Source organism: Aphis gossypii, chromosome X, assembly GCF_020184175.1.
Source record: "Aphis gossypii isolate Hap1 chromosome X, ASM2018417v2, whole genome shotgun sequence".
Taxonomy (NCBI): domain Eukaryota; kingdom Metazoa; phylum Arthropoda; class Insecta; order Hemiptera; family Aphididae; genus Aphis; species Aphis gossypii.
The window spans coordinates 7108695-7127956 of record NC_065533.1 but is presented as its reverse complement, the minus strand read 5'-3'; the positions used below and the strand labels follow the sequence as shown (position 1 = coordinate 7127956).

Genomic DNA, 19262 nt, shown 5'->3' with positions numbered 1-19262 from the left:
AGGGGGAATTCGTTAAAATGTACACAGTATCAACTAAAAATATTCATCTTAAACATTTTTAAATACTGCATGTTTATATCTATAAAATATTATTATCAAATCCATTTAACTATAATTTAGAGATGATGTAATACATTTACAAAAGAAAAAAAATAAGCTAATAAATAAAAATATAATATTAGTAGGTATATATTTTATTTTTTATACATTATTTATTAAAATATCCAAGATCCAAGTGCATAAAATGTATACTTTAATTTACAATTTTAAATTTATTCAACTACCCACATATAGGCACAATAATAAAATAAAATATTTTTTTAACATAATATATTGAGATCCTATATATTATGTTTATTTTATGATCTCTTTGAGTGGTGCGTTAGAGATTTTGAAATAATTAGAGTTGTTCGATAAATGAATCACTGAATTAATGTCCATCTATCGAAATCGAAGTGTCGATTACAAATTAAAATTTTCATTATTTTCTCGTCACAATAAGGAATAAAAACAAATCCTATAACCAAACAAAAGAATCAGAAACAAAAAACTTTATCAAGTGGAAAAATAATAAATAAAAAATACCCACTTGGGAGAGTGCATTTATAATTCATAATTTTTTGTTACTTAATATACGTAGTATAAAGATAGTATTTTTATTCCCTCATATTGCATAACGTATGTTGGTACATTTTAGGCTCTATTAAACATGTAAGTAATATTATTATGACACTATTTTACAAGACACTTAAGTAGTATAACAAAATATGGTTAAATATGTAAATATGATGTGTTGAACGGGTAATTTCCAAAATCTCATCTTATATTTAATATTTGTGTTTATATTTATTTAAACAATATAGCATCTATTTTTCCTTATCAAATTAAACTCATTAGGTACCTATATAGTTATTTATTTATATATTTATTTATTGTATCCATTTTAATTTTAATTTAGATAGGAAGTAGTAAGTAAATTTAACAGTAAAAATACAAATTCAATTTGTATTATCATCTAGTAATGCATAAACGTAACACTCATCATCTCTTGACGAATGAACAGAGTGGCTTAGATTTATTAGACACCTATATATTACCTATATTAAGAAACTTATGAACGTGGAATGTAGCTTAATGCAGCTTAATAGTTACGAATACGGAGCTAATGGATTCAATGTGTTACACATTGTTCTAAGTATTATTACATTTTAGATTATTCAATTCTAAAGGTAGTTCTATGCTTTTTTACCTGTTCAAACATAACCATTTGAAGAACAATTACAAACTTAAAACCAACACTTCGAGTTATGAATATAGTCTTAAAAATTTTAGTTAGTTTTTAATGGACGAAATAAAAATAATTATTTTTGCGTTATAAAACATTTTTATAATACAACAAAATATGCATAATAGAATCAAAGGTAACGCAGATATACGTAAATTGATAAACGTGTATGTTTAGAATACGTATTAGATGTTAAACAAATCAGATGTGATTTTTAAATCATCATAAACTATAGAATTCTTAATATTATTTTTTAAAATACATTTTGTTCAAAATCTCGATTCTCTGTTAGACCAAGTCATACAGCCCGTAGATAGATGGCGCAAGTATAATGCGATGTACGAATGTGTAATAAAATGTGTTCAAAAAAAATAATGCCATTATTTATTTTACATATTGCTATTTGATCATTTATAATTGAGTTTCACATTCTTAAAGAGTATTTTATTGTATATTATATATTAAAACATATAATATATTATTATTATTATTGAGCTTTAAATGATTCTATGTTTATTGTGTAAAGTTAAGATATATTTATACGTATTTTCTTTATCGGTTTATATTTTATACTATTATAGACATTATTGATTAAGAACGAATTGAACTTATTAAGAAAGAACAAAACATACTCCTTATACATGTACGTGACAATCTTAACAGATGTATACATTTTATCCATTCATTATTTGAGTGTACCTAATTTATTATATTTAATACATTGCCTTATGATTATGATAATTATAATGGATACATTTATAATACCTATTCTAAAAATGTTTATATTAAATCAAACTTTTTATTAATAAAGAAATATATATAGGTACAATAGTTAAAATATATCTATTATTTCTATTAAACGTATTTTGATTAAATTTCGAATTCACTTTTCATAAGATTTGTATTACTTAATGAAACCTGTATAAGTTTATTTTTTACTTCAACCTATAAGAATAACGTGATAATTTCTTGTTGATCTTAAAGCATAGCGATCTATCATTTTTATAAATAAAATCTGATAGGTACAAATAAGCAAACAAAATACAAACTATAATGTTTCATAATAATAATAATAATAATAATAATAATAGCACATAATATGCACTCCAAATAAAATAATATTATGTTAATAGTTTGTTATATTATAGCACATTGGATAAGTCAATTATTAATTATTATTATTTCAGTCATAAACATAAACAATAATATGAATATTATGCACAGCATATATATTAATTTAATTATGATGGCTACGTGTTTATATCCTATTTTTTAAGAATAAATTAAAACGGCGTTCTTGTTGTTGATAACGAAATATCAAAACCATCAATATAATATCTATAAAAATTAATGTTGAAATTTGTTTGTTGAATTGCATAAAATGTTTGATATGAAAAATAAAACACGTGTTTTAAAATAGAAAATTAATATTTTTTTAAATGTATACAAAAATAATCAGATTGAATAAAATAATTTTTACGAGATTGCATTAGGTAATTTGGTTATCAATATAAAAACTAAAAAAATACAATAGAGAGTACTGATACTTATATATTTGCTAAGTCAGTGACCTATAGCTGGTAATTCGTCGAAAAAGAAAATTAAAAAAAGTAAGAACGGTTACAGTTTTTTTCCTTTAAAGAATTTATTTTAATAGATAAATTTAATAAAAAAATAATATTGCAAAAATTAAATTAAATAACATAATAATATCCTCATAGAAATTATTTAGGGAAGATGAATCACATTCATATTATTCAATCTAGAACTATACATTTATTTTTGTTGGTTCATTAGTGGAATTATTAATTAATTAAAAACCTAATTAAAATCACAGAATGTTGCCATATGTAATATGTTTTGTATAATAAGAAATAACTAATAATATACCTATATTTATCTGGAACACGTTAAGTTATTTTGCAAACAAAAAATAGTTGTTTACGCACTTGAGTATGAACAAGTAAAATTATTAAAATAATGAATGAAACAAAAACATTTTTCTAATATGTTAAATTTACAATTTTATCATCTACTTATTATTTAGACATTTTTTTTTCAAGCAGTTTTTAAACTTGAGTAGTATCTTCATAATAATTATTTTGATAGCAAGATTATAAATATAAGTTAATATAGCGTTGTTGTGTTGATTACATTTCTTAACCCGAGTATGTAGAATTAAATATTTATAATAATTTATTTTTATTTTCACATAAACGTGCAATAAAAACGTCCTAGAACAATTAATAATGTTTTAAAGTTGAAGTCAACCGCAAATAATTTATAAGAAACATTTTAGCAAAATTTCTACTTGTCCATTGCTATGAATAATTATAATAATATTATAATAATTAAATTATTAAGACCTATAAATAAAATAAAATAATTATAAATTATAATTAATAAGAAAAGAACAATACATTTTCAATAAAATATTCCTACAATGATAATATTTATTATTAGTTATTCCATTAAAATTTGATAAAAATTATCGTAGAATTGTTATGATATCTACATAGGTTATACATTTTTAAAATTATCTTGCACATGACAGTTAATTTTTTTTACTGATAGTTTTAACAAATTAATTATTCTAGTAAAAAAGTTTTCTTATTCATTTTCTTAAGTTTTTTTTTAAATTTGTTTATTAATTAAAATGTATGGACATAGTAAGTCTTTATAAAAGATACTTTAAATTAAATATATTAAAAGGGAATGCCCCCCACTAAAGTTCAATAACAACCAATTCCTGTTCACCAGTCAACCAAAACCTAGGTATTACTTTGGATAAAATATTAACCTGATCAAACTACACCAAGCAAAAGCAAAAACAACTAAACTCTCGCCTCCATCTGCTTAAACCACTACTAAAATCAAACTCGAGTCTCAAAAATAAACTACTCCTATACAAAGTAATCATTAGGCCAGTATGGGCATACGGTATCTAAATTTGGGGCCCAGCTAAACCCGCAAACATTCGCCCTATTCAAGCCTTCCAGTCAATTACCCTAAGACTCATCACCGGTGCTCCATGGTATATAACAAATGCAGCCCTCCATAATGACTTAAAAATACAAACAGTAAACGAGCTTGCAAAAAGCCACTACAAAAGTTTCCATTCAAAATTAACAAACCACATAAAACCCTTCATTCAAAATATGTTCTATCTTATATTACCAAAAATTCACCGTCGATCACCGTCTAGAGATTTCTTAAGATAAAGGTACTTAAATAAAAAAATTTCCGAGGTTCTGTTAATGAACGGTCTCCTTTTCACGTTATTCATGTTTGTAAATTTTCTATGTTATCCTTATTACTTATTGTTTTTATTTTGTAAACAGATTGAATATATTTAAATAATAAAAAAAAATTAAGTACGTCTGTACAAAAGTAAAAGTTAAGATTAAATACAAATTAAAAAAATAATAGACTCTTAATTTACATATACCTATTATTTTGATAACTGTTATATGATCATATCGATTATAAATTACATCATAATATTATAACAAATAAAACGAAGTATTACATATCTGAATATATTAGATTACTAGTACTGCATTTGTCTCTTTATGATGGCTTTTTAAAAATCAAGAACATATTTTTTATTATTTTTGAAAATTTATTTCTGTATCCATCTCGTATGTATTAAGCATATTATATAGAACTAAACGATGCATATCTATTTTAATAATTTGGATATTGTACAGTTTTGCATGTCAAATTTAATTCATAAATTAAATCTACTTATTTCTGGTTAAATTTTGTATTACCAGCTGCTGTGTATCAAACCTATTTTTTTAATCTATTGTATTTTAAAATCAGTGAAACTTAGATATTTTTATTTAAAATTATCAGTTGATGACTTCAGTGAAATTTAAAATAAAAATTTATGTAATTTTCATTTATGACGTGTACTTAACAAAAATATAATTTAAGTTATAAAAAGTGCATTCAACGACCACATATTAATGAATAAGCTATATTGTTTTTCGATACATATTTTAATACGTAACTATAACTATATTGGAATACTTATTGTAGTTATTAATTATTATTTGAGTGTTATCGTGGTGTACTGATGTATATGTTACGGGCAAAGTAGGAAATTCGGACATTGTATAACAGTGCCCGAACATTTTGGACAATGTAAGAATGATAATTTTAATACTAAAATTGTTCATACATTGACCGGGCATTGTACTAGATTGCCCGGGCAATTTACCCTGCCCAGATTCAAGTAGGCAATTGAATTAAATACAGCGCGCTGCACACATTTATATCAAATTGCATTTATATTTTATACTTAACAATATCACTACAAAACTATACTTGGATATTATAATATCTAATTATTTCTAATGATCTTCTAATTTAGGTAACCAAGCTTACGATAGGTGTACTTGCAATACATTATGTAAGACCAACCGGTGTAAATGTAAAAAATCTGGTCGACTTTGCAACTCAAAGTGCCATACTAGTGGACAGTGGTGTATGTGTGGTAAATGAATAATGTAAAATAATGCTAGCCCTTCATTAATTTTTAGTACCTAGTAATCAATTAAAATAAAATTATCAAAATAATTGTAATTTAAAAATAAATGTTATTTTATTCATATCAAACCACTTTTAGATAATAATAAAAGCTGTGCAAGTTAATGATATTTTCTGTAAGATTTTTTATTTAATTTGTTATGTATTTAATATTTAATCTACAGTGCCCAAATGTTATTGGGTACTATATAAAATGCCCGGGCAACATCGTCATTGTGCACAATGCCCGACTTTCTACTTTGCCCATAACATATACATCATAATATTATTACTGATACAAATTTAATACAAAAATATAATTTATATACTAAATAACTAAAATCGAGGATGTAGCCATGTTTAGAATAGGTATCAAGTGTATGGTCAAATTGTCTACCAAAAAGCCCAACCAATGTTGAAGAAATACTCAGCCGAAAAAACAAAACAAAAACACACATCGTACTATAAAACTAATGCGTACATCGCTCAGCTCTGAATTTAAAATGTATACAATTTAAATTCGTTATTCATTTATCACTACCGTAGGTATTTTAAATTTTAAATAAATCCATAGATTTATATGCATATGGACATATTTCCATTCAGACATTATTAGTTTATCTCGATTATAGTTTTAATAAAAATATGCCGATATAATAAAATATATACTCACATAATCATAATAATTGCTTTTACCTACCTGCTAGTTTATCTCACATGAAATGCATTAAAATACTTCAGTTGTTTTATGTCTTTTAAGTATAAATAAATCAAAAAATGTTTTAAGTTGAAACGATCAAACTATAATATATTATATTTTTATAATATATAGTATACTAACCGAATAAACGAATTATACCCTGAGTAAAATAAATCCCCGGTAGTTTTTAAAGTACGAGACGATCCCACCGTGTGCGTTTCCAGTGTGGGATTTTGATTGCGGGTTTATGTGTTTTCAAAAGAATTTCGGCATTTATACTGTTGAGGGGTCTGGAGTGTACAAAAAATAATACACCATTTAGGTAACATCCTACACAGAGGCGGTGGAGCATATCGTTAATAATTCAGTCGAACATGTCAATAAATTTAATGAACCTTATATGTTTTGTAGGCGGTAGATCTACCTTTTTTATACTCAGTTTTCTTTTTATATTTCCATTGGTTCACGGAATTCACATACCAAATAAAACTATTTACAAATCACCGAAAATCTTGACATTTGATCATTTAATTTTTGTACCTACCTATATAATAACATAATATACGTACACGGTGGTGTATCTATATTCAAGAAAATATCAGTGTTTATTATCGGTCGTAAATTTTACTAATATAATATAATATTTAATTTATTTTACCTACCATTATAATTGACATTCGTGACAAAAGCGCGCTGGATTAAATAATTAAATCTGCACCTTAGGTGCAGTTATAGGTATACTCGCGCTTATGGAATTTTTTCATTGTGTAAATCTTTGAATTGTATGTGATGGACTCTTACATTAAACGATTTTTACTTTAAAACTAAATTAAACATGCTTACATGCGTAACATCAAGACATAAGACTTATAAGTGTAGTATAATACATTATTATACACATACTACGATCATCATCACAATGACGTCCGACTTCTGTGGTAATGTCCCGTATGGAAAGCATAAAAATTAAATTTACCCTCATTACTACAAGTTTTAAAAATACAGACAGGTCGTAAAGTTTTCGCTACGTCGAAATACTGTATATACATATATGATTCACAGTGGGATAACATTAATTATAGATATTATTTTTCCTGTAACGCATACAAGTGGTCATTATCTTGACATCTTGAAAATACTAAATACCAGTGCTTAGAAAAAAATCTGACCGACCAAAAGAACTCTACAATGGATAATACTGATATAGTTAACTTTCAATACCTATTAAATTTATCATAAGACACATTCACTAAGTATATTAAATGCATAACTTACATTTTTAAATCATATTCTTATTTGTTATGTATATAATATATATATACGTATGTAGGTATTTAAAAAAATTCAAATATGAAGTGTATTTATATTTTAAAAAAGTACAACTTTCACTCGTATTAAAATTAAGCTTAGACAGTTTGTCTTGATGTTTGAATGATATGTATATAGTATGTACACTTAATACCTGCATATAGTTAAACGATTGTTTGAGTGCTACTACCATGTATGGTTAGACAATAATCAGAATAATAAGTCGTCTTTTGTTTTAATATAATATAAGTCTATGTAAAATACTACAAAATCTGCAATCTTATTTAAAATAAATACTCAACAAAAAAAAAATATTGCGATTTAAGTTTAAATTTAGATAATGAACCTCTGAGCGGTTATTGAATAGGTGTGTCAATATGTGGATTAGTAAAGATTTGAAATGCGTGTACCGCGTGACGTCGTAACACATAGCATTATTTGGAGCTGAAAAAAAGTCGAAGGGAACAATCGACACTGCTACATTCCAGGACATTTTGTCGGAGTCAATATTATTATGTTATTAGATGTTGAGGTTTTTATGTCAAAGCCGTATATAATTGAATTGGGATATGTAACAGCGGTGGCGGGTGTGCAAATGTCGAGAAATTACCATCTCCGTGACTTGAATATTCCTGTCGGCGAGCACTTATACCTTCCCAAGTTATTTCAGCAGTCCGAACCAGCTCCGCCGGATTCCTTGTATATTATGAGCATATACATTATTCACGTAATATAATATCCATCCGTACATGCACACGCCGACGGAGGGTTATCGTAATTAAAGCGTCTCGAAAACATGCAGTATTCACAGTGTACACGGCAGACGGTCTGTTTAGACTGCCCAATATATACATTATACACACAAATAGGAATATGTATTCGATTGTTTACATTATAAAGGGTTTACGTGGGAAATAATAATAATAATAATAAAAAACTTAAACCAAAGCTTTTCTCTATTGTTGAGGTCAAACGATGACAACATGTGGACTACTACAGACTACTATACTCTATATTATAACCGCTATAGGTACTATTATCTACAATACTTCCTACCATACAACACAGCGACAGTTAGGTATAGATCGTTTCGTTGTTCTGTATTACAAATGAATATTCATTTTTTAAAACAAAAAAGTTTCGGGAGCGCAAAAAAAAACGATAACAAAGCCTTGTGCATTTCCGTTTACAATTTTTTTTTATTTTTTTGTCGTTTTTGTTGTTTGTATATTTATATATAATATACCCATACAGCAGCACAGTAATGGTCTCACGGGGTTCCCGGAATGCGATCCGTTGTTAATGGTCAGAACCTCATTTTTTACCATTATAATCGGCCGCATGTGTTCGAACCGGTGTTCGCGACGGTGAGCGGCGAGGGGATGCGAGTGGTACGACGGCGTTTTAAAAACGCGGAAAGCAGAAACAATTTGTCTTTTGGCGGCGGTGGCGGCGGTAAAAACTGAGTTTTGTGTGCGCTTATATATTATATTGTATTATTATTTTATTATATAAAATGCGCCACGAAGAAACGCGCGTAGTGAGTATAGGTTCGCTATATATAGTGAACGTACCAAGTGAAAAGAGAAAAAAAACACACAAGCGCGTGCATAAAAGCGTCTATACGCTATATATATGCGGAGAATAACGAGTGGTAATAATAATTCGTAAGAGCGAGTACAATATTTTAAACACGTGTTGACAGTTATCCCTGTTAATAAACGTCTCTGCGACGGATAATAATAATAATAATATTTAACTGGGTGCTACACACGATTTTTATTTTTTCCTCGTGTGCAATGGCATGCGAGTATATACGTCGCAACGAACGCTCGCTGCGGCACAAGCATACCTACACACACACACACATACTCACACTCACATGTATATATAGATAGATACGTTAATATATATTATACTATATATGTTTATAGGTTTTTAAGTATTATACAGGTATTGTACTACGCCACCGGCTCGGTCGGTCATTCCGTTAAGTGGTCCGGATCCGAACAGCGGTCTACCGTCCAAAAATGGAAACCGTTCTCGCAGGAATGTGCCGAAGACACGTGTCGTTCGTGGCCCCGTACTAAGTACACGGGGGGAGGATTTATGTCAACAAGACGCACGTGACAGAAGTCGTAGCTGTATAATATGCTTGTGTCTGTGTGTTTAGGTGCGTGTGTGTGTGCGCATGTATAATACATTAAATGCACAGTTGCAGCAGGTATGCACCGCACCACCGTCGAGGCGTTTAGAGTATATTATAATAATATCGTCATATCATTATAATGTATGTGTGTATGTGTGTGTGTGTGTGTGTGTGTGTGTGTGTGTGTGTGTGTGTGTGTGTGTGTGTGTGTGTGTATCCTAGTTAACGGCGCGGGGAGGCGGTAGTACATAACCGTATTAGGTAAAAGGTATAAACCTACTTGAAATGTCGACGGAGGATGGACGAAATTATTTTTTTTTCCCATCTATTACCACCGAATTTTTCCCATCGTAAATATTACACTCGTCGTCCCAACTCCATGTACCACCACCACCACCACCACCAACCGGTACGGCGACCGCGTTGACCGAACCGTATATAGGTATACGGCAATGATAATAATAATATAACTGGCCGCTCTACTAAAAAAAAAAATAAATAAATAAATAAATACCTATACCATATACCTATGACCACACGACGTTCGTACCTATATATTGCTGCAGTACCACGTTCGCTTCTGGCCGTGTGAAAAACGTTAACGTCCGATTTTTATTACGCGTCCGAACGTGTAAGACCGTACTATAGACGCGGGCATATTATACGGGTATATATAACATAATATTATACAAAACGCAGCCGAAGACTAGGTACGACGACAACGAAGTTTACATGCCCCGCTCGTCGCAGCATCTGTATATTTAATGACTGCAGCAGCGCCGGACGCGGTCTCTTAATGAGGAACCGTTTGAAGTTTTGCGGTAAAAACGGTATAGGAGGTACCCAGATTGTAATAATAAAAACGAATATAAAAAGAAAAACGTGTATCGACGACCCGCCGTAGCCTGTGGCGGCAGCGGTTAGTATACAGGTACCTACCTATATATAGTGGTTGTAGTTAATAATAATATATTATTATTATTATTATATTATACGCACTGCGATGTACGGTACAGGTGTATGTGTTTAGCAAACGAGCGCGAGGGATATATTATAAGTTCGTGATTCACGACTTTCAGCCGCTGTCCTCTTATTGCAGGTCGTTAATTTCGTCGCGTTTCTTTCCCTCGCCGCCGACATCAAAACACGTTCGTATAGAGGACATCGGTATACATAATATAACGATATTATTTCTGTTTGGTCTTTACGAAGTCCCCATCGAACGATTATAAAACGTCATCCGTGTTTGTCAGCCGCCCGCAGCGGCAGTCGTTACGACGGACCTCCCCGGAATTGATGATCTTAGAGTCGTATATTATGTATTATTATGTGTTAGTGCGTGTATTTAATGAAGTAATGAATAATGATATTCAAACCGGAGAACGTCGGGTCTATAAGGAATTCGGGGTATTCCGTCGGCTTGAGTATAGCATTTACGCGACGACCACCCACCGGGTTAATTTTCGCACGAATAAATAGATTTTCCACGTTTTATCTGTGCACGCTGCCGTGACTCGTAAGGGAATAATATTGAGGATATTAATATATTAAACTATTTTAATATCGCATTTGCAGATCAGGTGAACGGCGAACGCGACATGTAGATTTTTCGAATTTTCGTTTCGAGAATTTCAAGTATTTAAATTTCTCATATTCACGGCGTTCTAGTTTAATACCAATATAATATAATATAGGTAGGTACCCATTATTTAATGTCCCAGTATAGCAGTATTGGCGTTTGGTCTCCGCACGTATATTCCGTTTACAACGGATGGCCCATTATAATATTATCATCACTACGACTCGTTTCTCTTATACTTTTCCGTACACTTGTACATTATATTATAATCGAAACACGCGATTATACGTCACGGTTACCTGTCTCTCGTTCACATACGAGTTTGTCGGGGGTGCGATTCGAAACGTGTGAAAGATTGTCGGTGCCGCTCGAAATCCGTTTTGTTTGGAATCTTACAACAATCGTCGTCGGTCCTTACAGCGGCTCAATACCAATCGATTTCGTGTACGGGCCGTATAATCGGATTTTAAAATAATTGTATACAATGTGCACTATAGGTAGGCCCTATAATAATAATATATGATATATTACCTACCCGGAGCAGTGCACGCGGTATTGTTAAAAGTTATAAAACGAAAAGAACAAATAATATAACGCAATCGAACGAAATCTAAATCCATGTGGCACCTATGCGCTCTCGGAGAGTTTTTATAATAATAATATATAATATATTACAAGGACCACCAAAAAGGAAACAACACGTACCGCCCCTGCGGTCGGAGCGCGCGTGCGTGAATGTAAGTATTATACGCACGTATTATTATTATACGTGTAGGTCCGAACTCAGGGTGGCTTGGTGGTGTAAATATATCATTTTGTTATATATATAATATATATATATATATTATTATGTTCAGTGTCGTATTGTTTGTCCCTTGCACGACACGGCCGACCGTCGTGTTTGGCTATGTGGTACACAATGCAACACGGACCAGCGCGTTATGTGCGGTACAATAATATAATAATAATATATGAGCAATGAGCATGCGGAATAATATGAAGAGAGAAAAAATAAGTGTAAGGGGGAAAAAAAAAATAACAATAAATACACCCAATATTCACAAGTCAAAACCGAACCTTACACTGCAGGTCCGATATAATAAAATATTGTAACATGTATACACGTCTATTGTGCTTGTACATATACGGTTTCGTGCGGTGTTCTCGAAACGAATGAGCCGTTCTAAATCTTATTTTCTTTCTTTTCTTCCCCGAAGTGATCAAATTGATTTTATTATGTTACGCACTAAAAGTCACGTACTTATAATATATAATATACTCCAACAGTGTGTTCACTATATTATATAACATTGGATGTTTACGACCTTCGGACCGGAGAATTTCACCGGTATTTAGATGATATTATATATAAGTCACCACGATGTATATATTCTTTTTTTGTAGATACTGTTACACCGACGAAGGGCATCGAGACATTTTTCTAAGTTTGAGATTTTAAAATGTTATTTTTATGGAATCGACATACACCAACACGCACGATCACACACGAATTGTTTTTAATATCACACACACACACACGTATAGTTATGGCATAGGCGCTGAACTCAACGGCCGGTCGCAATACAAAATATATTATTATTACGATTATTATCATTATCATTATTGCCAAAACGTCAGATACTACGAGATTTTTTGCTAATAAAACGTACCTATACTCACGTCTCATACAATCGCTAATACATTATTTTTAAATTAACCAATGTATCCCGTGTTAGCTATTAATTGTTTCATTGATTTTCTTCATCGTGACAGTAGAGAATGAACACTACCTCGATTCTTAATCAAACAAATAACTATTATGTGATAACTATATCATCGATAATAACTGTAAGTCTATAACCAATAAAATATAGTTTTTAATTCGAAAATTATTAGTTACACAAAATGCAATAACTTTGTATTTAAAATTAAAGCTTACCTCTCACAGAAATAAATTACTAAATCACTTTTGCAGAAAAAAAATATGAATTCGAAATCAGCGTTAATGACAGAAAACGATAATCTAGTGAACAACAAATAAATATTGGAAAATCAATATTTTTTTTATTTTTATTTTTATCTTTGTTGTTCATTGGAGCTGCACAAGACAATTACAACTTTTCAGTAACGTAATTTATAAAGAAATTCAACAAGAGCTTATTAAAAGAATGTAGAGATATAAAAAGCACATTAAAATCACTTTATATTCTGTTTTCATTCTCCGACCTACCTGCATCATAACATTCATAACAAATACGCGTTCAGCAGAACCAATCTTATTTTTTTTACTATTATTTAGTTAACTATAATATAAGAGATCAGTTTCCATCTATTATCAAACTTAAAATTAAGAATATTATCTTAATTATCTCACTGGTTTTTATGAATATTTGTATTTTAAATCAAATCAAGAAAATACTATTTAATATCAATTTTCCAAATATAATTCAATATACGATTAAGATATTAATAAAATCGTAAAACGTGCAATTGTCAATACTATTCTTATGTTCAGTTTAAAGTCAATTTATTCAAGCTATAAATACAATATTGGTTCTATTGAACGACAATTTGGCATATTGCACGTAATATATTTTAGTATTTAACATTTTAGCCCCAAAAGGGACAAAAATATAAAATAAATAATGCATTGACATCCTCTTAGTAAATACATAGGTAATATAACAGATGACTGTAAACCAATTACAAAGTTATTGGTAATAATGAAAAAAAAAAACTGCAAACAAATTAAATAAATATAGAATGCTGAATTTATCAATAAATTTCTCTAGAGAGAAAAAATATATTATTTAATAATGGACTATATATACAGTAAACATGCGTTTGAAATGAACGAGGTAAAGGGGCGTCGTACCCGCTGTGTTGTTTTTCCATCTTATACAGCAAACGCATACCATACCAAAAGATACGTTCAGCAGTATTAATTTTGTGTTTAGGTTAAATATAAGAGTTAGATTATCTATTATCAAACTTAAGAGTAACTACATTACTTATCTGTATTTTTTGGTTGGTTTTATACGGTGTTTTCATTTTTAAGTAATTTATAAGCATTTTTAAATATTAATATTTTACAAACTCATAACTCGTTTAAAAAAGTAAGTATCGTAAACAACTTACGAAATAACACAAATAACGTTCTTTCCTTTAAGTTCGATAATAGATAATTTCACTGTAATATTAAAGGTAAAGACACAGATTGGAAACTATTGACGTATAGTTTAATATGGTATACATTACAGTAAGCTAGAGTCAACACATGACGGTACAACTTCCACTTGATATAATATTTTAAATATAATGCATGGACATTATTTTAAACTCTAAAAGTGATATTTAGCTATAACATGGGAGGTAGCACTGGTAGGTATGCTTGGTAATTAATTAGGAAATAAGTTCAACAATTCAAAAATGTACGCCAAAAACTAATTAGACGGTTATTTTTTTATTATCAGGGATAGTCCTTGTTATTAATACAATAACTGCTAATATACACAATAATAGGGTATACCGTATATACCCATAGCAAAATCATATCATTTTTATAGCATATTATGAATATATATGTTATATATTATAATCATGACTGACAAACCATAGTGGCGAATAGTTAACAATGTAATGTTTTATATCATTTTCATAAAAATGTTTAAGACCATCAGCGAATTTAAAAAAAAAAAAATGTATAACTGTATTGTTTTAATATTATTATTTTGTTTGTGCTATAAGCTTCGGAAAATGAGCGATTAGTCAAATAATAAATATTTTCTTTCATATGTATAATAAATTAGGTACCTAAGTACAATATGGCATTAAGTTTTAATTTAAAGTTACAGTTGAAAAAAAATAATAATGAAAATATGAACATCGTAACTTAGGAAAACTATCAACAATGTTTTTATTTATTTATTGATAGGCAATACGTATTGTGTAGTTAAAAAATTACGTGTACCTCCAGAGGGTAAATAATTAAAACGGCCATCTATTTATCATAAATTTTTATTATTGGTATATACCTCTATATTAATAGAAATAAGATAGAAGGTAATATTGAATCTACTTTCTAGAGCAACAATTATATCACGACATCGAGATTAAAGAGAGGGAAAAATGTGGGAACTTAAGATTATTTTATTTTAGAGAATTATGAATTTGATACTTTTAAATTGAACTTATTCATAATAGATATATCATAGAAATAATTATAAAATATATTATTTGTACACGTTTGACGCAAATATATTTTCTATCTTTTTCTTGTATATAGAAAATATACATACAATACGCTATAGAATATACACATACAAATAATTAAATATATAATTAAATTACTGATATGAGGTATATTGTGATACTTTTTTATAAATGATTCTATAAAAGAATTGCGTTTCCATTTTGATGTGTTAAACTTAAACAAAAATAAAGTTTTTCGTCAACCATATGGTTTCCTCTTCCTTCATAATCACCTTTCAACCAACAACCGCATACCGAACAGTCCTCTAGGTAACAATAACCGGTACGAAACAAAACCGTTTACTTCTTACATATACCTACTTAATATATAGTTAACTAAAAACGTTTGAATCATTTTTATCGCTACAATGTCGCTAGTGTCGAGGGATCACAATTCAGGCTCTTAAATAAATATTTTAAGTGATTACATGTATGACAGCTTATTCAAACACAAAATATACACAGGTATATACTGTATACTTACTCTGTCCTACTCAAAATAATTCGTTAATATTTTATACCAAATACTATGATTGTACATTAAAAACTTGTTTTGTAGAAATGTATTAAGCTTTATTTAGTTTTTTCTACTTTATGCACATATTATATATCACTCCAACGATCGTAATATTATGATAACTTTAGAAGTCTAATAATAAAAGATAATAAAAATATGGAAGTTATTCAATTACAATTGTTAGTACTTTGAAAATATAATAAATATATTTTTATAACATTATTTCAAACAGTACTTAAAAAATATTTTTACTGATATTCATATTTTAAATTAAATAATATATTTTTTTTAGATTTTTATCCGATTTAAATGAATTAAAGAATACCTATATTACTTAAAATAAGTTATTTAGAAATAATCGAATAAAAAATTTGTACTTATATTAGATAAGACTAATGACTAAGTAAATTTTTAATATTTTTTTTAGTATATGTTCTAAAAAGTAATTGCTTAATCTAATAATAATAACTTTAAATCTTAAACATTTAACACAATAATGTGATGAAAGTATAAAACTAAAACTACACAAAATATAAAATGCTTATGCTTATTAAACTAAAACAAGAAAAATATTAATTTATTAGACTGTCACAAGAAAAACCCGAAGACCCGATAAAGGAAATGATCTAGAATTTTGTGATTATATGAACAACTTTAATGTCTAGAAAAATAAGTATCCTTAATATATATGTTATATGAGATATTTAAGAAATACGGGAGAAATATTAAATATAGGTAGGTAAGTGATTAAGTGATTTTTGTTGTAGAATCGCATATATAGGTTTATGTATACGGTTTTTAAGAACTAAAGGTATAAATGTTAATCTGTTGTTTTTTGTGCCTATATAATATAATATTATACTATACTTAGAACAATAATTTAATTGTCAGTTTATTTTTTACAAATGTATTGAAATGTTATTTAAATTTTTTGTTTTTTTTTTTTTTTTTTGGATCGTTAACCCAAAAACGAATAATATTGTGATATATTATAATATATCAATATTTACTATCACTAGTAGGTACTATGAACAACAATATCATTCTATACTAGGTATATAGTAAATACTTAAAGTTATGATACGAGTTTTGTATAGTTATATATTATATATTATATTTTATTATATTTTCCATATAATTGTATCTAATGTAAACATAATTAAACATTACTTAGTCAATCGCTAATTAAAGAAGTAAGCATCAAACCAGGATAAAAAAATCGTTTTTCATTAAATATTTCTTTAATGTCTCTCTATCAATAGTGATGGGTGGTATAAACTAATGTATATCTAAATAGTAAATATATATTTCATAGTAGTATGGAACAGAATTTAACAGTTTAAACACAAATAAAAATACTTTGTTCTTAGTACCATTAATGTTGAGTATCTTTCGACCACAGTAAACAATATCACATAGATATAAAAACTACTAGCTATTAACAAACAACTAAAGTTGTTTTTCAGTATCCTTTAATATTATATATATTATTAACATTGTGTACGAGTCTGACGATCGTTTAGAACGCTCTAGTCAGTAGGGACCTTCACCACGGGTCACTAATAAATAATAGTACTTACATGCCTATACTTAATACCGAGATTCAAATTGTAACTTAAACTACGACGACAACATTACGACGTACCTATGTGCACTTAAGTGTGCACGCTGTCGTTTGCGCCGTAACGCTGTCCATCGCAAAAAAAAATAATAATAATAAAAAAGTAAAAAAAAAAGACAAATTTAACAACGAGTTGTTTTGGTTTTCCTTCCCATAACACTAATAATAATTAAGATTTTTCAAAAGTGTTTTGTTATCATCATAAGATTAACTCGGACTAGAGAGTAGACTCGTGTGGTGAAGCGTCGGTGGATGAAGTCCCCACGGAAAATAGTAATCCATTTCGGGAGGGCGTACAGCTAGATTAATACTAAGTATGATATTATGTTTCTTCCCTCCCACCCCCCATAATTATAATTATAGATATAATTTTCATCGAAATTAACAAATACCCCATCGCCTCGTTTCTTCTAGTGAAACCCGCGGAAACCCGTCGTTACCGGCGAGTGTCGAAAACGGAAGAGGCAATTTTCGTATTGTCATAATATTATGTCACCGCGAGATATAAACATACATAATATTATTATTACTAATAATGACGATGCGACGTTACCTGTAGTGGCGGAGACCATCTCGGCCGGTGGCACCACCGACAGCAGGACCATCAGAAGCGCCGTCGCCAGCGCCGACTTCGGCCGGAACCGGGCGCGGACCGCGGGTGCTCCCTCAGCCGATGACATGGTGTGACTATCGCGTCGCGAATAATTCTGTCGTCGCGCGTCCTCCGTCCGCGGTGTGTCTTTCGCGAGCGCTCCTCGAGAGTCCGTCGTCCGGCGTGTGCCGCGTTCACGCGGTCATTGCACTCGGACACGATCCGTCCGATGCGGAGAATGGCGATACACGGCTGTGACCCGAACGGTGCGGATATTGTAAGACCGTCGACAACTGTTGACTCTACGCAGTCCGGAACAAGAAGCCTGCAGGAATCACACGGGCCGCGTTAGGGCACGACCGAGAAGAACACACACACACACACACACCACACACCGGAAAACGCTAAGACTCACACTCAAACCACACACACTTGTACACGGTTTACCGTCCGCGCAGACACTAGTCGCACACCGGTGCAACGCGCGCGTATTCTATCGTCGTAGCCGCCACCGCCACCGCCACCTCCGTCGCCACTACCACCACCACAACCTCCGAAGTCATTACTACGACGACGACGACGACGGAGTATAATGCACTACCACCACCACCACCACCGCCGCCGCCGCCGCCGCCGCCGGACTACCACGATTATACGCTATTATAACACACTCGGCGCTGCACGGTGCAGACTGCATAATATTAAAACGTTATAATAATAATATAAT

At 30.1% G+C, this 19262-nt stretch overlaps 1 protein-coding gene across 1 annotated transcript in view; it reads right to left on the bottom strand.

The window, feature by feature from the left end:
* Positions 1-19011, bottom strand: part of LOC114132102 (laminin subunit alpha-1) — a 51794-nt gene extending 32783 nt beyond the window's left edge. Inside the window, exon 1 of the mRNA XM_027997493.2 lies at positions 18497-19011. Coding sequence (XP_027853294.2) covers positions 18497-18623 — 127 coding nt within the window. The 5' untranslated portion in view covers positions 18624-19011. The remainder of the gene's footprint in view (positions 1-18496) is intronic.
* Between the last annotated feature and the right edge of the window lie 251 nt (positions 19012-19262).